General features: G+C 36.8%; 1 protein-coding gene across 1 annotated transcript; it reads right to left on the minus strand.

The window, feature by feature from the left end:
* Positions 1–516: 516 nt before the first annotated feature.
* Positions 517–17,655, minus strand: LOC127452231 (beta-1,4 N-acetylgalactosaminyltransferase 2-like). Its single transcript, XM_051717579.1, has 12 exons — positions 17,221–17,655; positions 16,751–16,885; positions 11,050–11,088; positions 10,686–10,823; positions 9,824–9,930; positions 9,560–9,597; positions 9,069–9,249; positions 6,063–6,149; positions 5,692–5,873; positions 5,280–5,423; positions 3,411–3,639; positions 517–1,054 (listed from the first exon to the last, which is right to left on the minus strand). Exons 2-12 carry the CDS (start codon positions 16,870–16,872, stop codon positions 873–875), a joined length of 1,449 nt encoding a protein of 482 aa, XP_051573539.1. The 5' UTR covers positions 16,873–16,885; positions 17,221–17,655; the 3' UTR covers positions 517–872.
* Positions 17,656–19,687: the final 2,032 nt, after the last annotated feature.

Genomic DNA, 19,687 nt, shown 5'->3' on the forward strand with positions numbered 1-19,687 from the left:
CATAGCTGTACTATTTATCTCACACATCATTAATTTAAATAATATCTTAATCATGTGTTTATAACACACAACACCATGGGGTTCATCTGGCTACAGAATTCTGCTGAGCCTTGAGACGTATGGGCTACAACAGCAGAAGACCACATTGGGCACTTTAGTAGGATCATAGTGTTCCTTATAAAGTGCTAAGTGATTGTGTATCCTATGTTAAAGTTAATAAAAAAAATGCTCCTGAAAAACAACTCTAACTGAAAAGCAGAATATCATCTATTATTTAATCAACAGTAAAACAGACACAGTGACGCTGTTTGTTTTAACAGAGGTCAGCATGCACTTTCTAATCAACATCTTGTTACTACCGGAACAGAAAAAAGACTTGATAATGACCGGCTGCCATACTTGCAGAAATATTTGTTGTGCCAACTTATTACTGAATATACACTAATGGCAAGTCACCTTAGTCAAAATAATCCCCCAAATGAATAAATAAATTCTGGATTCTTAATAACTGTTTAATTGAGTTTATTATTATTATTTTTATTATCTATGCATGTGACATCAAAGAGCAAATATAATTGACAAGAAACCTTTTGTATAAAAAGGTAAAAATGCTGTAAAACGGTACAGTACATATCAGCCCTTATCCTGGGCTTGGCTTTTGTATTTTCTTATAAGAAATAGTCTTAAATACAAACTGTGAGGATGATTTTCACTAATCAGAATATTCTTTTAGTAGTTAGGCATATAGCAGTTAGCAATATTCATTTAAAAATAAGGCTGGTAACCTCTACATTGTCTGTATTTTTTAAACAACATTTCCTAAGCATTATGGAAATGAGAGAAGGAGATTGTTAAGAGGAGAAAAAAGTCCTTCAGTACTCAATATATTTCAGATAGTTCTTGAAGAAATGATGATGCAGTTTCTTCCTTCCATCAGCTTTCTTCTGACTCCTGTAGAAATAATATTTGCCCCGTGCACGATGTTTCTGGTGGCCAATGGAGAGGCCTTGACAGGAGGCAACCATCATCTGTCCAAGTCCATCCATGAAGAACTCTGAAGATCAAGGCACATGTAAGAATGCAGATGAGAGACATGAAAAGGAGAAAAGATTATGTCATGTCACACTGAACATTTATGAAAGACATACTTCTGTACTTCTCAGTGATTTTATGTGAAAATAGTTGTCTAGGGACTAAATAACTGGGAACAATTTAAGAATTTTTCTGGGCAAGTCAGTGGAAACACAGATGTTCTGAGAGAGTTTCACAGATGCCCTGGCCGAGAACTATGCTGGCTAGGGCTGTAGCAAGGAATTCTGGGCCCCCTGACTGTATATTGCTCTGGGCCCCTTACCTATTAAAGAAATACAGTTTTGAATTAGTTTTGGGTCCCCCTGTACCTTTGGGCCCCTAGAATCATTACTACCTTTCACCCCACTAGCTACGGCCCTGATGCCGGCACATGAAACCTGCATGGCTACTTAGAAACCGGCTAATTTATACTTGCTGGGAAAACAGGCTTCTTTTAATTCGCCTAAAAATAATGTCTAAATGCACTAATATATTTGCTCTACTAAGGTGTTTGTTAGTACTGGGGTTTTCAAATTGGGGTTAAGGGGTCTTCAAGGGGGTGCTCGGGGGTCCGTGGAAAATTTCAGAGAAAAAAAAGGGACATTATTTAAATTATATATATATATATATATATATATATAGATATATATATATCATGATGACAATATTTGACATTATTACCATTTCATTCTAAAACCATGGGATTAACAGCGATTATTTTCTATTGACAGCCATAGTTTTAAATGGTAAGAAAAAACAAACCTGCATAGAATTTCATATATTATGAAAAAAACATTTTGGTACTTCATTAACCTCTTTAAAGCTGCTTTTCACAATATTTATTGTGAAAAGGCCTATACCAATTAATACAATTTTAATTGAAAATGTTTCTCTTCAGGTTTAAACATCTTGCATTACTATGGTAGAATGAAGACACACTTATTGAAAAGTAAATTCCATATAAAATGGCACTAATAAAAGCCAATTATTTACTTTTGCAAACAACATGTCTTTATAATATCATGTTTACTATTTTTCTCAAATAGGGAAAAAGGTCTGTCTGCATCCTGCAAGACTAGTAGTAAAAGGTATGCCCACTACAAGTTACGTCCCCTTTAACTAACCAGTGAAATGCTTAAAGGCTGATTTATACTTCTGGGTCGAATCTACAGCGTATGCTCCGCGAATTGGCCAATGCGTTGGTTTGCATTTATAGTTCTGCGCTGGTGTTTGCGTCGTTCTGTGATTACACAGCGAAAATGCTTATTATACATTCATAAATAAACAAAAGCAATGTAATACATGGATTCTAAAGTATTTATAAAATTATTGTAGCATTAAAAACAAGTTCAAAGTAAGTGAGCATGTTGAAATTTAGGTGGGCAACATATTATTTATCATACATGTTGCCTGTATTGCAGGGATCAAATAAATGAGAAAAATAATTTATGCTTGCTCTTGAGTTGCTAAAATAATAATAAATAAATATTTTGACCTACTTTTGATGTTCCATGCTGAAAAAGAAAATCAAATTAATTAATAACTACTCCTCGCTTGGCGAACACTTAATGGGTGCCATTTTAAAGACATTACAATGCATATAGGCAATATAACCAACCCTTACCATGTGCTTATTAATTGGCTGGCAAATTAAGTGTTCCATTTCCATAACTTACGATATATGATTATTTACTGTACACAATACTGTCAAACATACGGTTAAATCATCATGCAGATAGGAAAGTTCGCGAGTAGAGTACAACACATATTATTTCACTCACATATCAAATTAATATCAAGTAAAAGCCCTAAGAAAAAAAGTTGCGGTATTTTCCCATCGACGTGCTCGGTAAAGATGCTGATGTAAACACAGATAGGTCTGTGTAGCGCATGATCATCGAGTGAAATGTTCCGCTCTACCACCTTATGTCTTCAGTTTAATAATATGATGTGACAAAGCCTATAATTTAAAAGTTATTCCTTTTTATATTTACACAGTTAAGATAACATGAATCAAACAGCGATTGCATAGGATTGTAATAGTTCTTTTAACCAACAGAATCGTGTCGTGAAGTGGGTGTTCCTTGTCATCTTACTGGACACAGACAGATATACTTGCAAATAGAGAGTCCCTCGCAAGATGAACATTATATCTGGGGGTCCTTGACAGCAACAAGTTTGAAAACCACTGAGTTAGTACACCTTAGTAAATAAATCGGCTTCTACCATTCTAGAAATTAGACTCTAGAGGCCTCACTCTGAATTGAGCTACAAATTAAAGAGGAATACCTAAATGATCAACCTGTATGATTTTATTGGGACAATGTTTTTACACTCACCAGAGTGAGCCACCCGTTTCAGGAAAGGGTCAAAGCCAACTCTTCTCACTGCATCAGTCCTAGCCAAGAAATAATTGACAACTCCATCAACCAAAAAGCAGCCATCAAAGCCTGCAAGTGGCTGATGATACTCTTTTTTGATGCGCTTTAGGCAGCCGCCATCCTTTTCATCTCCCTCGTCATACTCAAATTTGAAATAATACTGATTACCCGATACCGCACCACCAACCTAAACAGAAAGAGGGGGAAAAATAATAATAATTATAATTGGCTCATTACCTGAAGCACTTAAAATATATGGTTCATTAAAGCTGCACTACGCAATATTTTTTCAGGTTACAATTACCAAAAGTTAATTATTACCTGAATATATAAAAAATAAGTGTGGTAAGCCTACAATAAAAACATTTTTTATTTAGAGCTGCTTGGTGTTTACGTCATGTCCGTAGCTCAGAAAATAAGGTTTGGCTGTGTTGCGTGTGTGCAGGCCTGGTGAGTTTTGGCTGTTCACTCAGTCACATTTCAGGACAGCAGTGGCAGGACATCAATCTCCGGATGGCTGTTTATGTGTTGGCGAAGTTGTTTACTTGCTAAAATTCTTGTAAATGTTTTATGGTAGGTAGGGTTGTTTAATATTACTCATGTGTTTACCGTTGATGAAGCATTTAATAGGCTATGTTTTCCGGTGAAGTTACTGTGGCATGTTTACCAATATTCATGACATTTTCTGAGTATTTTATAACATTGCTGCAGTTTCGAGACACCCGTTTTACATGAAGACTATTGTAGTATTACGGTCAGGGTTGGGAGGGTTACTTTTGAAATGTATTCCACTACAGATTACAGAATACATGCTGTAAAATGTAATTTGTAAAGTATTCCGTTAGATTACTCAAGGTCAGTAACGTATTCTAAATACTTTGGATTACTTCTTCAGCACTGGTAGATTTTTTCACTTGTTTTGACTATAAAAACTCTGCCAGTACAGTAAGACAAAATACACATGTTAAAAATACATTCTCTGAAAAACCTAAATATCTTATGCAGTGTTGTTTCTAAAACAAGATAAATATTTGTAAAAAAATTTTTTGATATTTGTACAGGAAAACAATACAAAAATGATTATCAAGAATACGATTTTTGCCCTAACATCAAAGGTCTTACTAGAAAAAAGAAATTATGATCCAACGTGAATTTTCTTGATAAAAAAAATATGATCGTGCCTGGTAACGTGCATGTAAAATGGCTAGAAATAGCATTTTAGCTTAGCGTAAAGCTGACAATTTACACAAGGTTTATTTCTATTTCTTGTGCTCCAAACTTACTTCAGACTTACTTCTCTGTTTGCTCGTATGAATGTAACACATCATAAGAAAGTGTTTCACCGCTGTTCAAATGCACTTTGGATCGCATCATTTATATGTATAAATGTTTTCTATCTGAAAGAACTAAATATTAAATGAAACAAATGACAATAAAATGCAAAGTAATCTCTTCAGTAATCAAAATATTTTTTGAATATAACTGTATTCTAATTACCAATGATTTAAATTGTAACTGTAGTGGAATACAGTTACTTATATTTTGTATTTTAAATACGTAATCCCGTTACATGTATTTCATTACTCCCCAACCCTGATTACGGTTCACTTGCATTGTCCACTGAGGCTGTAAATTGTAATATAAAAATAAAGTTCCGTAGTAAAGCTTTAAAAGTTTATTTTTAAGATATGGAGCTTTCAGCAAGATTTTACTAAAATTATTTTGTAAATGCTTTAACTCACAATAGATCATATTTACCATTACTAAAAACATGCAAATAAATAAATGAATAAATAAATACAATTCTTAAAATGCTCCAATGCTTACAATGTCCAGTTCAGGAATCGCTTCCAAAATCTCCACAAAGCTCTCGATCCGTGTCTCATTCAGGAATATAAAGTCATCATCCACCCACAAGAAGTATTTGGTGGTGACTTGTGATACAGCCAGATTCCTGCCTGCAAACCAGCCCTGGGGACCCAAATAATCATCAGCAGAGCAGTGAATAGTCATCAACAGTCATGTATCAACTAACAGCAGGTGGACTGAACTTGGACCACTTTTACTATTTGATCCAGAGCCATACAGATATACATTCTTGGTCATACAACAACTGCTATAGATATAATCAACTGAATCAAGGTTTTATTTTTATTTTTTTGTAAACATACTGTAAATCCAGAATACAGTATTTTGAAATGGTACATAAAGTAGAAAGCTGGTGGAGAAAAGTGTCTACCTGTGCAGGAGGCATTATGTATTGTTCTATGTTGTCGCCATGCACACTTATTGGCTTCAGGCTGTCGTCTGCAATGATGATCTTGATTTTTGGGTAAAATTTCCGAATGCTGTCGATGAGGACTTTCAACTCCCCATACCTCAGAAAGGTCTTGGTTGTTATGGTCACTTTTGAGTTAACATCTGAATTGAAATAGAGAAAGAGAGGGAAGGTTTATTTATTTTGCAAGCTTTAAAAAAAAGAAAAGAGTTTTACTCTGAATAATAACATTTTTGTTGTACTTGCAAAAATTACAGACATTTATGTAACAGCATATTTGATTCCATAATAGATGCTGATTTGTAGTGTTTTTAAATATCTTGATGTCTTACCTGTTCCTGGGTCATACAGAACAGGGATGGTAGGTCTCCTAATCATGATAGGAAATGTGACCTCATAGTTCTCAAAAGAGAAATGAACTAGGGAGAAAAGGCATTAAATGCAACTTAGATGCACATCAGACTTTGATAAATATAGTAGGTATAAATTATTGAACAATTCTAAACAGCTTAATTTATTGCCATAATATTCACAGCCATTAAACATTAAATACAAAAAGCTATTTTTCCCTACAATCACAGTACTTTTGTTTCTTTATGCATAATACATATTTTGCTCTAATGAATTCTTGCAGGGACAAAAATGTTCTTACACAAACACAAGAATGCAATGCAGAATTTCCTGTATTTTAATTGGTTTAAAAAAAATTAATTAGTCTTATTCTTGAAAACAAAGATAGGATAGGGTTAGCCCTAACCAATGCCACAAATGCTGTCGATTGAGCTTCACTTGTATTGAACCCAAAACATTCCTTTAAGCAAAATTGTAATGGTAGAATCATGCAAAGATAAAAAGGAATAACTACAGAGCTGAAATTTTGCTATAAATAAAAGAGATTGAGGGATATTGTTTTTTTATTACCAATAACATTTGTTTTATATTTAAGTGTCCGATAACCAATATTCTGCATACTGCATAATAATGTTTCATTTATGCCTTTTTACCCAGTAATAACTAAATAATCAATACAACAATCAATTGAATACAAAAATAAAAACATAATATGCATTATGAATATTTAAATAATAATGAAAACAATAGTACTACTATTACTAATATTAATGCCATTATATTAATATATAATGCCATTATATTAATATATATATATATATATAATTTTGCAAAATAATACAATACATACACTGTAATATAACATCCCGTGTTTGTTTTGTGCATTGTTGCTGATGTGCTTTGCGCTCTCTCTCTGTCTCTGTGTGTGTGTGCTTCGTTTGTGCTTGTTGTGTCCTTTCCAGGTGCAGCTGATTTGCCAATCATTTGCTCCACCTGTATGATATTGATTGGCTGTTCCTGAGTGTGCGCTTATAAAATCTCTGCGCTATATTCAGAAACCAGCTGTTGCATCTCTGGGCCAGCTAAACTCCTCTACGCTCCCCATCAGCCGCCAGACCAACACCTAGAGTTTTGAGAACTGATAGTTCTTTGCAGTTGTGCTTTACAGTTTGTTTCTTTGCAGTTAGGTTCATAGGGGTGACCTGCCCTGTTTATTTGATATTGTTTGTTCTGGTTTTGTTAGTGAAATTAGGTAAGCTTACTTGTATTTTTATTTCCTTTTTCAGGTTTTTTTTTTGTTGTTTTTTTTGTTTTCTAGATTTGGTTTATTTTGGGCAGGGTTCACCCTGAAGCTAAATTCCCCCTGCTTATTTTACATCTTATATAATATATTACCAATAAAAAAAACAGTATTGGATCTACGATTGTTGTTTTCTTGGGTTTTTGGTCTGGTGGTTGTGCAGGGAGCGTACCTCCCTTGACTTGTGTTGTGTCCTACCCCTAGGGGATGTAACAGTAAACCCTAATAAGTTGGCAGAACTCAAATTGAAGCAATCAGTTTTATATATAATATATATAGTTAATAAACTCCCAAGTTTAAGTTAATAGATCTTTCAGATTTTAATTTTGTACTACACATGCATGCTAATTACGCTTAAATATTGAGTAAGATAAATTGTACATTTAATGGTACTTTAAATGTATCTATTTGGCTGAACTTTAAAATTAACAGGTAATATCATCTTAAATACTTTAAGTAGAGGAAAACTTGCTAGAATTAGCTAGTACAGTGAATGCTTGCATGCTGAACGATGCCAATTGGAAACACTATGCTTTGATTAGCATAGCACTTACTCAACATGTGAAGCAATATACTGCAGAAAAATCTTAAACTGTACCTGTCCTCAACCTAAGCTCAAGCTCCACTATTCACCATAATGGTAGTCACCAAAACTCCAACATAACAGAAACTCTTCTAAATAACACAGAACATTAAACACTAACAAGTCTCCCCATTTACATTCATCTTGCAAAAAGACCCGTTTAAACCTGGTATTACAATGCGTCTCAGGTGATCCAATCACGTGGTCAGATGAGACACGTCCCTGTTTACACCTGGTCACTTAAATGCATCTCCTGTGACCACTTGTATTCAGATTTGGAGGGGAGGGTCGGGTCTCTATTTCATGATGACATACATCAATCACTATGTCTGTGTTACTGCATGATAATTAAGTGCAACAAAGTCAGAAAAGACGAAGCATGAAAAAGGGCACTGTTTCACCCAAATGTGGCTGAAATTTAATCAAAGCACCAATACAACATATCAAGCAGAATTATCCATTATTTTAGTGGATCACCTGTATTAAAGGAGCTTTAGGTGTTCGTGCTTGTCATCTGTGTTGATATTAGACACACTAAAGAAGATCCGTGATGCTCTTGTGATTATGTATCCGCTTTTTTACATTTTCAGATCGGATGGTTATTTCCTTTTAAAGCCACTTAAAAGTTGAAATTTGTGTTTGAGCGCAGCAGTTGACTGACAGGTGAGGGGTGGTGTTTCACTACTGCCGGGACGCATACAGGACGGATTAGCGTTTACACCTCAAATGTGATGTGGTCACATGCGTTTTTGACCATATGGCGCACCCGGAGGAAACCCACGTGAACATGAGGAGAACATGCAAACTCCACACAGAAAGGTCCTGAGTTAGCCAGGACTCAAACCGGTGACCTTCTTGCTGTTAGGTGACAGTGCTACCCACTGAGTCACTGTGCTGCCCACTTTAATCATGTGTCTTATGTAAACACTAATTACAATTATACAATTTTGCAAAACAATTCTGATACATTGGGCTACGCCACAGCTTTCTATCACAGTTGCACTTCCAGTCTCTTTAGCTGTTCAACAGGTTACATCAGTTTTGTGAACTGAAGTGTTATCCTGCTCTATCATTACTTTCCTGAATTTCCTAGGTAGCCCTTACCCAGGTCAGATGATCTGATGTGGTAAATGGTGCCAGTGTAGGTCACTCTGCCCAGAAGATGATTGAGGCGTGAGAGACTGCTGGATGAGATATTCAGTTCACTCTGACCCTGTCCCTCCACATTGTCATCATCTAGATTGTTCTCCACTGAGAGCACTCCACCCTTCACATGCAGGGACACCTGTTGACATGATGGCATTTAATGTATATGAAGTGTTATCCTGCATGAGAAAATCAATTTTCAACAAGGGCTATTTTCGGTGCAATAGTGCAAAAGACACCCCCACACACCAAGGCTTTAAAAGTTGAAAAGTGAATCTCTTCGAAGCGAAAGCGAAGGCAATTCAAGCAGACACAAGATTGTGCTAATAATCATCCATTTAACACTTTATAGTATTTGAAAGTAAATGAAGTGTGAATAGATGTCATTCTAGACCCTTCATCACAACTTAGCAGCATAGAAGAAAAGTTTTTTCCCCCTCTTAACAAACCTGATACTCCTTCCTCTTTTGTGCATGAAGAGCAAGACCTTAAACAATAGTGGTTTAGAAATATTATAAATACTTCACTTATAATCATAACAAAGACCAACAATAATATTATTTACTTTTGTAACAGGCTTTATAATGCTACATAATGAGATTCAGGGATTTTAAGTAGATCACAGAGGAGCAAGTTACTGCTAATATGGGTAGCATCTGTTTATGATTGTAAATAACATTCCTAAACAGATGTTCGCTAACAGATAAACTGACCTGGTATCACAGATTTTGTGAGAGGAGATACAGTAAAACCTGTGATTGGATATTGGAGAGGAGAGTTGGCTGGTGCAACAATAAGACTGTCAAAGTGTGTTCTCATCCTGAAAAAGACACATGAAGAAAATACTATCTGATTGGGGAATAAATCTCCTAGAAAACTTTTAAAAATCTGGTCGTCAATCAGAGAGAAACATTAAAACAAGAAAGGTATGCTGATATACACTACCGTTCAAAAGTTTGGGGTCACTTGCCTGAAAATTTTCTCATGATCTTAAAAACCTTTTGATCTGAAGGCGTATGCTAAAATGTTTGAAATTAGTTTTGTACACAAAAATATAATTGTGCCAAAATATACATTTATTTAATTACAAAACTAACATTTTATTTTTTAAATTTTTTTTTTTTTAAATGGATGACTTGGACCGAATAATTAAGAAAAGCTGCCACTAAGTGCCCAGCATATAGATGGGAACTCCTTCAGTACTGTTTAAAAAGCATCCCAGGGTGATACCTCAAGAAGTTGGTTGAGAAAATGCCCAGAGTACATTTCTGCTAAATCTAGGTAAAGTGTGGCCACTTTGAAGATGCTAAAATCTAACAAAATTTTGATTTATTTTGGATTTTTTTAGTCACAACATAATTCCCATATTTCCATTTGTATTATTCCATAGTTGTGATGACTTTACTATTATACTAAAATGTGAAAAAAAACAAACAAAAAGAAAGAATGAGTAAGTGACCCTAAACTTTGGAACGGTAGTGTAGGTATGACCTAAATATTTCACACATGTAAGATAACCAGGTATGTGATAAGACAAAGGAAAGGTAAAACGCAGTAATGTAGTGGTGTATATACCTGAGCTGGTGTTGCCTGTACTCCTCTGCTCTTCTTTTAAGAATGTCATCCAACTGACTTTGTGGTACATGTCTTTTAATGAGTGCACCTCCTTTACTTGAACACGATGAACGATTTGTACTGAGAAATGGTCCGATGCTGAAACATTTAGTCAAACCATGTGAATTTAAATAGCATTTATATATGTAGATGCTCAGTTTCAGTAAGACTAATTTATGATAGTTTCAATAAATTGTCTTTTTGGACTGGGGAAGGAAGTTTTGAGTTTGTAAGGTTTTAACTCAACAGTTTAAGGAAAATTGTATTTCTTATTATACGACCCCATTAAGAACATTCACTGATGCTGCTGTACAAATTAACTTACTTTGGTGTATGGAAAACTATGTCTGGGTCAGGGCTGAACCTGTTGAACAAATAACAAAGTCACTCATGAAAATAACAACAAAAAATCTATCAGATTTAATTTGATTAATACTTTTTAATCATAAGGAAAACAATTCTGTTATATTTGAAGGAATATTCCAGGTTCAATACACGTTAAGCTCAATCTATAGCATTTGAGCCATAATACCGATTACCATAAATCGTATTTTCAACTCGCGCCTCGTTTATAAAAAAAAAAAAAAAAAATTGTCTTGTGGCAATACTTTTAAAACCACGTTTGCATGCACTTAAGAAAGCAGTTTATTTCATGGTTTTTGCAGTAAGCAGTGTTCTAAAACGTCATGTAAACAAGAACGGCAATTTCCTTACGCCACTTAAGGGATTAAGAGAAAGCGGTTTAACACACCTGGGTTTCTCCCGGAGAACGCGGCTAATGTGGTCATGTAAACGCATAAGCAAGGTTGTAACAGGTTTTTGAAGAGTGTGCATGTGCATGAACAAACTGGATAACAAATGTCATTGGATGGTTTATTATTTACACAAGCGTCGTGGGGAATTTACGTTGCTGTGGAGAAAGCTGCTTACTGACCCATCCACACCTACAGTGCATCTGGAAAGTATTCACAGCGCTTCACTTTTTCCACATTTTGTTATGTTACAGCCTTATTCCAAAATTGATTAAATTCATTATTTTCCTAAAAATTCTACAAACAATACACCATAATGACAACGTGAAAGAAGTTTTTGAAATCTCTGCAAATTTATTGAAAATAAAAAAGGAAAAAAAAAAAAAAAATCACATGTACATAAGTATTCACAGCCTTTGCTCAGTACTTTGTTGAAGCACCTTTGGCACCAATTACAGCCTCAAGTCTTTTTGAGTATGATGCTACAAGCTTGGCACACCTATTTTTGGGCAGTTTCTCCCATTCTTCTTTGCAGGACCTCTCAAGCTCCATCAGGTTGGATGGGGAGTGTCGGTGCACAGCCATTTTCAGATCTCTCCAGAGATGTTCAATCGGGTTCAAGTCTGGGCTCTGGCTGGGCCACTCAAGGACATTCACAGAGTTGTCCCGGAGCCACTCCTTTGTTATCTTGGCTGTGCGCTTAGGATCGTTGTCCTGTTGGAAGATGAACCTTCGCCTCAGTCTGAGGTCCAGAGCGCTCTGGAGTAGGTTTTCATCAAGGATGTCGCTGTACATTGCTGCATTCATCTTTCCCTCGATCCTGACTAGTCTCCCAGTTCCTGCCGCTGAAAAACATCCCCACAGCATGATGCTGCCACCACCATTCTTCACTGTAGGGATGGTATTGGCCAGGTGATGAGCGGTGCCTGGTTTCCTCCAGACATAACGCTTGCCAATCAGGCCAAAGAGTTCAGTCTTTGTTTCTCATTGTCTGAGAGTCCTTCAGGTGCCTTTTGGCAAACACCAGGCGGGCTGTCATGTGCCTTTTACTGAGGAGTGGCTTCTGTCTGGCCACTCTACCATACAGGCCTGATTGGTGGAGTGCTGCAGAGCTCTGTCAGAGTGACCATCGGGTTCTTGGTCACCTCCCTGACTAAGGCCCTTCTCCCCTGATCGCTCAGTTTGGCCAGGCGACCAGCTCTAGGAAGAGTCCTGGTGGTTCCAAACTTCTTCCATTTACGGATGATGGAGGCCACTGTGCTCATTGGGACCTTCAATGCTGCAGAAATTTTTCTGTACCCTTCCCCAGATCTGTGCTTCGATACAATCCTGTCTCTGAGGTCTACAGACAATTCCTTGGACTTCATGGCTTGGTTTGTGCTCTGACATGCACTGTTAACTGTGGGACCTTATATAGACAGGTGTGTGCCTTTCCAAATCATGTCCAATCAACTGAATTTACCACAGGTGGGCTCCAATCAAATTGTAGAAACATCTCAAGGATGATCAGTGGAAACAGGATGCACCTGAGCTCAATTTTGAGTGTCATGGCAAAGGCTGTGAATACTTATGTACATGTGATTTTTTTCGTTTTTTATTTTTAATAAATTTGCAAAGATTTCAAACAAACTTCTTTCACGTTGTCATTATGGGGTATTGTTTGTAGAATTTTGAGGAAAATAATGAATTTAATCCATTTTGGAGTAAGGCTGTAACAACAAAATGTGGAAAAAGTGAAGTGCTGTGAATACTTTCCGGATGCACTGTATATTGGAATAAAGAGTACACCATTTATACAATGCATGTAAACTGGAACACTACTATTCTCGCAATATGCTGCTTACTAGCAATAAGCCCCTTTCTGATGTCCAGATAAACGTAGTGACTGTATTTTATTGTTAACACACTTGCTCCATTCACTTCCATTGTAAGAACCTTACAGCGATTTTTGTGTTTGTTTTAAAGGAGGGGAGAGTTAAAAATATTTTTTGTGGTACAATCAATATTATGCCGCACATGCTTTCGACTGATCTTAAAGGTGCTGTAAGCGATTTTAGCTGTTCTGAAACTTCCATGAGGCTGAACTGTTAAATTAGACACGCCCCCTCTTTCCAAAACACCACCCTCCAAAGATAGCCTTGAAACTGACTCCAAACCATAGAGCAGTGTGTCTTCTCACTATTGTCAAACATAACAGTAACAAAACAGTGCCCTCAGCTAACAACTGTTGTAAGCGGTAGTGTAGTCTAGTGCATATGCAGGCATAAACCATATGCCCACCTATCTTTCTTAAGATTTTGCGTATGCCCGCCTAAAATAAGTGATGATAGGTATGGCCATCAGAACAATGAGTAGGCTTTTGACTTGGAACTTTTAATCTAATGACACAATGCCGTAGCACCGTTGAGGGAATTGATTATTATTATTTTTTTTATTTTTTTTAAGTGTACAGAGCTTCTCTCTGAACGCCAGTATTGCCATGGTTGTGGTTTTCCCGCACAATTGGGCTATTTTGAAAATACAGAGCCGCGAGAGTGCGTTTTAATTATTTATTTATTTATTTATTTTTGGGATACTTTCATAACGTGCCGCGGAAGAAAAAATGTTTCATTATGAACAAAAGAAAAATGAATACCTGGCAACCCAAGGACCGCTGCAGAGAGTGAGGGAGTAGAAGGGCGACTTTTTGACTGCACGTCACATATTAAATGAGCATTACGTGAGTTACGCCCACGTCTGAGAAAGGCAGCGGTACCGTGGTGTCAGTCAGTGACAGTGTGAAGTGTTGGTTGGTCTGCGGATGAACAGTCAAGCAGCATTATAAAATGTCATGTAAATGGGGCAGATACGGAAAGAAATATCGCAAAGAATGGGAGACAGAAAAAAGATTAATGGAATGTATTCGAAGTGTTCCAAATGATGATTAAAAAAAGCGTTCTGCAAATATTGCAAATGTGAAATCAGAGCTCACCACAGTGATCTGTTAGCTCATGCTGCAACTGAAAAGCATTTTTTTAAAAAATCAGCTCCTTTCTTAAATGACATAACTTTATTTGACACAGGCAGTTCTTTTCTAAGAACTAATGTTGCAGTAAAGGAGAAAGAGTTGAAGCTGGCTGCTCATGTTGCTTGCCACTCAAGCACCTTAACTGTTGATCATTTATTAAGTGTTGTGGAAGACATTTCCAAGAAAGGTATCAGTTTACACAGAATTAAATGCACAGCTCTAATTAATTCGGTGATAGGACCAGTAGTGCATAAAGACCTTCTGGAGGATATAGGAAGTGGACCATACTCTCTTATTGTTGATGAGAGCACTGATGTCATGACCAGAAAACAACTATGCATAGTCATCAGATATTACAGCAAGAAGCTCTCACAAATCATTAGCACCTTTGCAGGAGTGATACATATAGTAGCTGGTGATTCACTGACCATAGCAAATGATTTGTTCAAATTCCTGGACAACAACAAATTGTCCATACTGAATTGCATCGGCCTTGCAATGGATGGCTGTAACACAATGTGTGGGCAACATAACTCAGTGCTACAGAAATTCTGTGACCACAATCCTCATATTGTCTACATAAAGTGTGTGCCATTCTCTTCAGCTCTGTGCATCAAAAGCTGTCAGTGTCCTGCCCAGAAATGTAGAGTACATGGTTTCCCAGACCTACAGCTGGTTTTCAAATGCCACCCAGCATCTCCAAAAATATTCTGAACTGTACAAAACCATAAATGTAGGTGAAAGCCCTCTGAAGATTCTGCAGCTGTCAGACACTAGGTGGCTCTCTATTTGTGAGTGTGTCAACCGTATCCTTTCACAGTATGAGGAGCTTAATTTGCATTTCCAGTTGACAAAAGATAGTGAGAGGAGCTATGCTGCGGAACTGCTGTACCAAATGTACATAACCTGATCTACCTGAAATTCCTCCAACCAGTTGTGTCAGAGTTAAACAGACTTACTAAAATCTTTCAACTTGACAAACCCAATCCTGCAAAACTTCTCACAGAACTTGTAACATTTTACCAGTCCCTTCTTGGGCGTATAGGATTGCTGAAGACATTCCAGAGCTGGCAGGACATCATGGAGTTTAACCTTTCTAAAGAGAATCTTTTGCCTCTTGAAGCTGTAGACTTTGGGGTGCAGGTTTCGTCTTGCCATGCATGAATCAAAGGGAATAAGTGACCAAGCTGAACAGGACATGAAACGCAGGTGCAGGGACTACATGCTGGAGTTATCTAAGGAGATTAGGAAGAGACTTCCAGATAACATCAAACAATTAGAGGCTCTCAAATTCCTGTCACGGAAACATGTTCTGTCCTCAAGTAAGCCGAGACTTGATGATCTTCCCTTTTTCCACCTCTTCAAGGGAGATGTAGGAAAAGCAGAGCAACAGTGGAGAGTAATTCACACTCTAGAATGGAACAATACAGAAGACAACAAAACAGAGGACTTCTGGGTAGAAGTTGCTGCATACACAGATACTGCAGGTGATAAAAACTTAGAAGATCTCGGAAATTTTGCATTGTGTCTTCTTGCTTTACCATTCAGCAATGCAGCAGTTGAACGTTCATTTTCTCAAATGTCACTGATAAAGAACAAGCTACGAAACAGGTTAGAGCAGAAGTCTTTGCTAAATTTAGTTAGGGCCTACTACATTTTAGCCTAGCTGAAACCACCCAAATAGGATTTAAAACAATAAATATATCAAAAGCAATGGTAAACATTTCTTTTAAGGCTTTTTGTGGGAATCCAGCAGTTGTCTCTGATTGGACGGGGAAAAAATGGTCTACTTTTCATTCCTTTTGGGCGGGTTTGGAGTTGTAATTGGGCTGGAAATTTTTCTTGGACCTGGCAACCTTGCTAAACGCACACGGAGCTGAGGAAGCGCGACTGATGGCACTGACAAAACAGACAGTCCGATAAGCTGATTTACCAATCAGAACGTTGATTTCATACGTGATTGGATATTTGCTAACCAATCATATTTTCCTTTTCATAAGGGGCGGGACATTTCGTCTAATGCTGATGCACAAGCATCCCCAGGAGTAACCATAATGTTTATTTAATATTTACAGCACTTACTGAACCATAAAAAATTCCATTGATAATTAAAAAATTTAATGGAATCAAAACTCAAAAATAAATAAATAAAACCAAATAAATGGTTATAACATTGTAAATCCCAATGAATTAACGTGTCTTCTAGACCTTTAGGCTATATAATGAGAAAATAAAAGTTAAAAAAAAAAGAGACTGCACTCCCGTACCGAGATTCTAGTAAGCTTTTCATGCTTTTCAATACTCCACTTTGCATAAAGCAAACGCTCAGTGCAGTCAAACCAAGCAGAATCAGGAAAATTTTAAGCAGGAGGTGGCGGGTGCAGATCATTGTTGGAGATTATCTGAAAGGAAAAAAGGATACACACATCAGTGGCTGCAACACTTAGCGTAAGCACTGACAAATTGGCTACAGCAAAGCACCAAAAGTTCTGGACAAGCCTATAAGCTAACTTTAATCACCAGGGACCATTTCGTTTTATGTGTCTTTATCTTTACACTTCACAGTTTAGGATAAGCTACTCTTTAAAAAGAAAAAAAGAAAGAAAGAAAGAAAGAAATGCTGGACTCTTTAAATTCTGCAATTCGCTCAATATTGTTATTTTAATAGAAGAGTTTTACAGAGGGATACATTATACACAAATATAGCCTGTTATATATTTATAAACAGAAAACCTACCTTTCGGTTATCAAATAGACTATTCAATTCCTCTTCGTTCTTTTTCGTATTTGTCTTCCTGCTATGACAAAAATCCCGTCGTCCTGTTTCTCTATCTAATTTGTAAATTTTCGAGCACAGTGAATGAAACCCCACAGAACACGCGTTTCATCGTTTAAAAACAGTTCCGAGAACAACCACCCAAGAGCCGTTAATAAATCAGCTATAGTGTCGGGTATAGGGGGCTATATTGGTAAACGGTTTGCCAGAATATACCCTGACCCTATATGTAGCCTATTGTTCACATATATCATTCTACATTAAGGAGCAGAGATTCAGAAAGCGCGATATCCAGCCGCAAATATCGGTGATAAGTATCTTTACCATGTAACAGAGTTGTCACCCGATGACCTAACACGAAACAAACGCTAGAAATGTGTTTAAGCAGCGGGTGAAAAGAATGTATCGCAGACTGACACTTTTCACTTGAAATTCGCGACTATTGAAAAACCTTTACATGGAGAAAAAAAAAGCAAACGCCTACATTTTTTGTGTAGAGGATGCGAGGGTGACAGATCCATGCTGTATTTGGAAGATCACGTTCGTCCGGTTGGTTGAGTGAATATTTTCCTGTAAGGTAAAGGTTGACGCATAATGAATTGTAAATTATCCTTAATAATTTCAAAAAAGGAATTTACACATTAAACATCTAGACCCCCTAGACTACAGACTTTTCTGTGATAAATTAGCAGACATTCTGGCCGTAAGAATAGTTACTTAAGAGCAATTCCAAAAACAAGTGTAGAGTGAAAATGACACAGTGGTATTATACAATGGAAATTTGAAAAATGCCATGAAAGGTGATTGGTGAGACAAAACGCACCAACATGTAGATATTTCTAATACAACATTATGCAAACAACATTATGCAAACACAAATATGTGCTTGTGTTTGTTGCTTACTGTCTCATGTTGTCAAGCTAAATTTTATATAGTCTGAAGTTAATTTTTCCGCTTTTATCTTTTTTTTTTTTTTTTTAACTTATTAGCTTTTAGCTAAGGTTTTCTGTAACTATCTTAGTAGTAGTTCTCTTGGTTCCTTCCCAGGTTTCTTCCTCAAACATCTTAAGGAATTTTCCCTTGCTGTTGTCACCCTAGTTCGCTCACTGGGGCGTTGTAACGCACTATTCTTTGTAAAGTCAGCAGGGGATCCTGGCATAGGCGAAATAGTCAGGCGCCTAAGGCGGCAACGCTCTCTTGCGGCGGGTAGCTGATCGATCACACCCTGCACAGAGCAAGCAAGATGGCGATGGGGAAAAGGTGCCCCAAATTGTGCCATCCCGCCCCTGGCTCGCGATGGGTGAAAAGGTGCCCCAAATCATATCTAAAAATTCTTAAAATAAGATCAGTTTGATTTATCTTGTTTTAGAAACAACACTGCATAAGATATTTAGGTTTTTCAGAGATTGTATTTTTAACATGTGTATTTTGTCTTACTGTACTGGCAGAGTTTTTATAGTCAAAACAAGTGAAAAAATCTACCAGTGCTGAAGAAGTAATCCAAAGTATTTAGAATACGTTACTGACCTTGAGTAATCTAACGAAATACGTTACAAATTACATTTTACAGCATGTACTCTGTAATCTGTAGTGGAATACTTTTCAAAAGTCACCCTCCCAACCAGGGCCGGAGTGGCAATCGGGAAGATCAGGAGAATTCCCCCGGGTTAGGTCCGCCTGTTGATTGACAAACTTTCATCATATGTGGCATAACAATTGCCAGTCCGTAACATCCGGTATTTAAAGGATTAGAATTGCGTTCCGTATTATAGCCGACGCAGTCTGTATTTTATCATCTCACACCCAAACAAATGAGAGAGTAGCCTGTGAGAGAGGAAACTGATGTGCTTCACTTGACAGCGCGGGAAGGATCACGGAAGATCCATCGAGAACAGATAGGCTACTAATAGCTGAATGGATGAACGTGCTTCAAGTACAAGATCATCACAAGTTTAATACTGACTGCAGTCTCACAATCTCAATTAATTAATCTCTGAAATCCTCTTCCTTAGCAGTAAAGAATGATAATAGCAAAATTATTTTTTGTCACAAAATAACAGAATACTTAAAGTAAATGAATACAGATGCAACAGCACGACACAGTACGAAAATAATGGGACTTTAAAGTCTCAAAAGATTAAACTCAGTGAAACAAACTGCACAGAGTGCCTTCAGTGTTGTATCATGCGATAAAACCCTCTTAAAGAGACAGTAACCATTTTGCCTTTGTCCTGAACATTTACATTCCAAGTAAAAGAAAAGTACAAATGTGTTTTTTTTAGTCTTTTATTTCACTCTTATCATTGTAAAATGGCACGTTTTTGAATGGCATGTAAAAATGTAAAAACAATCACTCAACCTTAATTGTTTCACTGGATCTGTTGCTATTTTAATTATCTAAAATACAAAGCACTGACCATTTAAAGTG

This window comes from Myxocyprinus asiaticus, chromosome 14 (genome assembly GCF_019703515.2).
Source record: "Myxocyprinus asiaticus isolate MX2 ecotype Aquarium Trade chromosome 14, UBuf_Myxa_2, whole genome shotgun sequence".
Taxonomy (NCBI): domain Eukaryota; kingdom Metazoa; phylum Chordata; class Actinopteri; order Cypriniformes; family Catostomidae; genus Myxocyprinus; species Myxocyprinus asiaticus.

What these genes read in the sequence shown, in the direction of transcription:
- LOC127452231 (XM_051717579.1), bottom strand. Translation starts at nt 16,872, where the DNA reads ATGATCTGCACCCGCCACCTCCTGCTTAAAATTTTCCTGATTCTGCTT. An exon ending in AAAAGAGGAAGGAGTATCAG is followed by an intron (nt 9,250 to 9,559) that starts GTTTGTTAAGAG and finishes TCATGTCAACAG; the next exon opens with GTGTCCCTGCATGTGAAGGG. An exon ending in TCTGTATGACCCAGGAACAG is followed by an intron (nt 5,874 to 6,062) that starts GTAAGACATCAA and finishes ATTTCAATTCAG; the next exon opens with ATGTTAACTCAAAAGTGACC.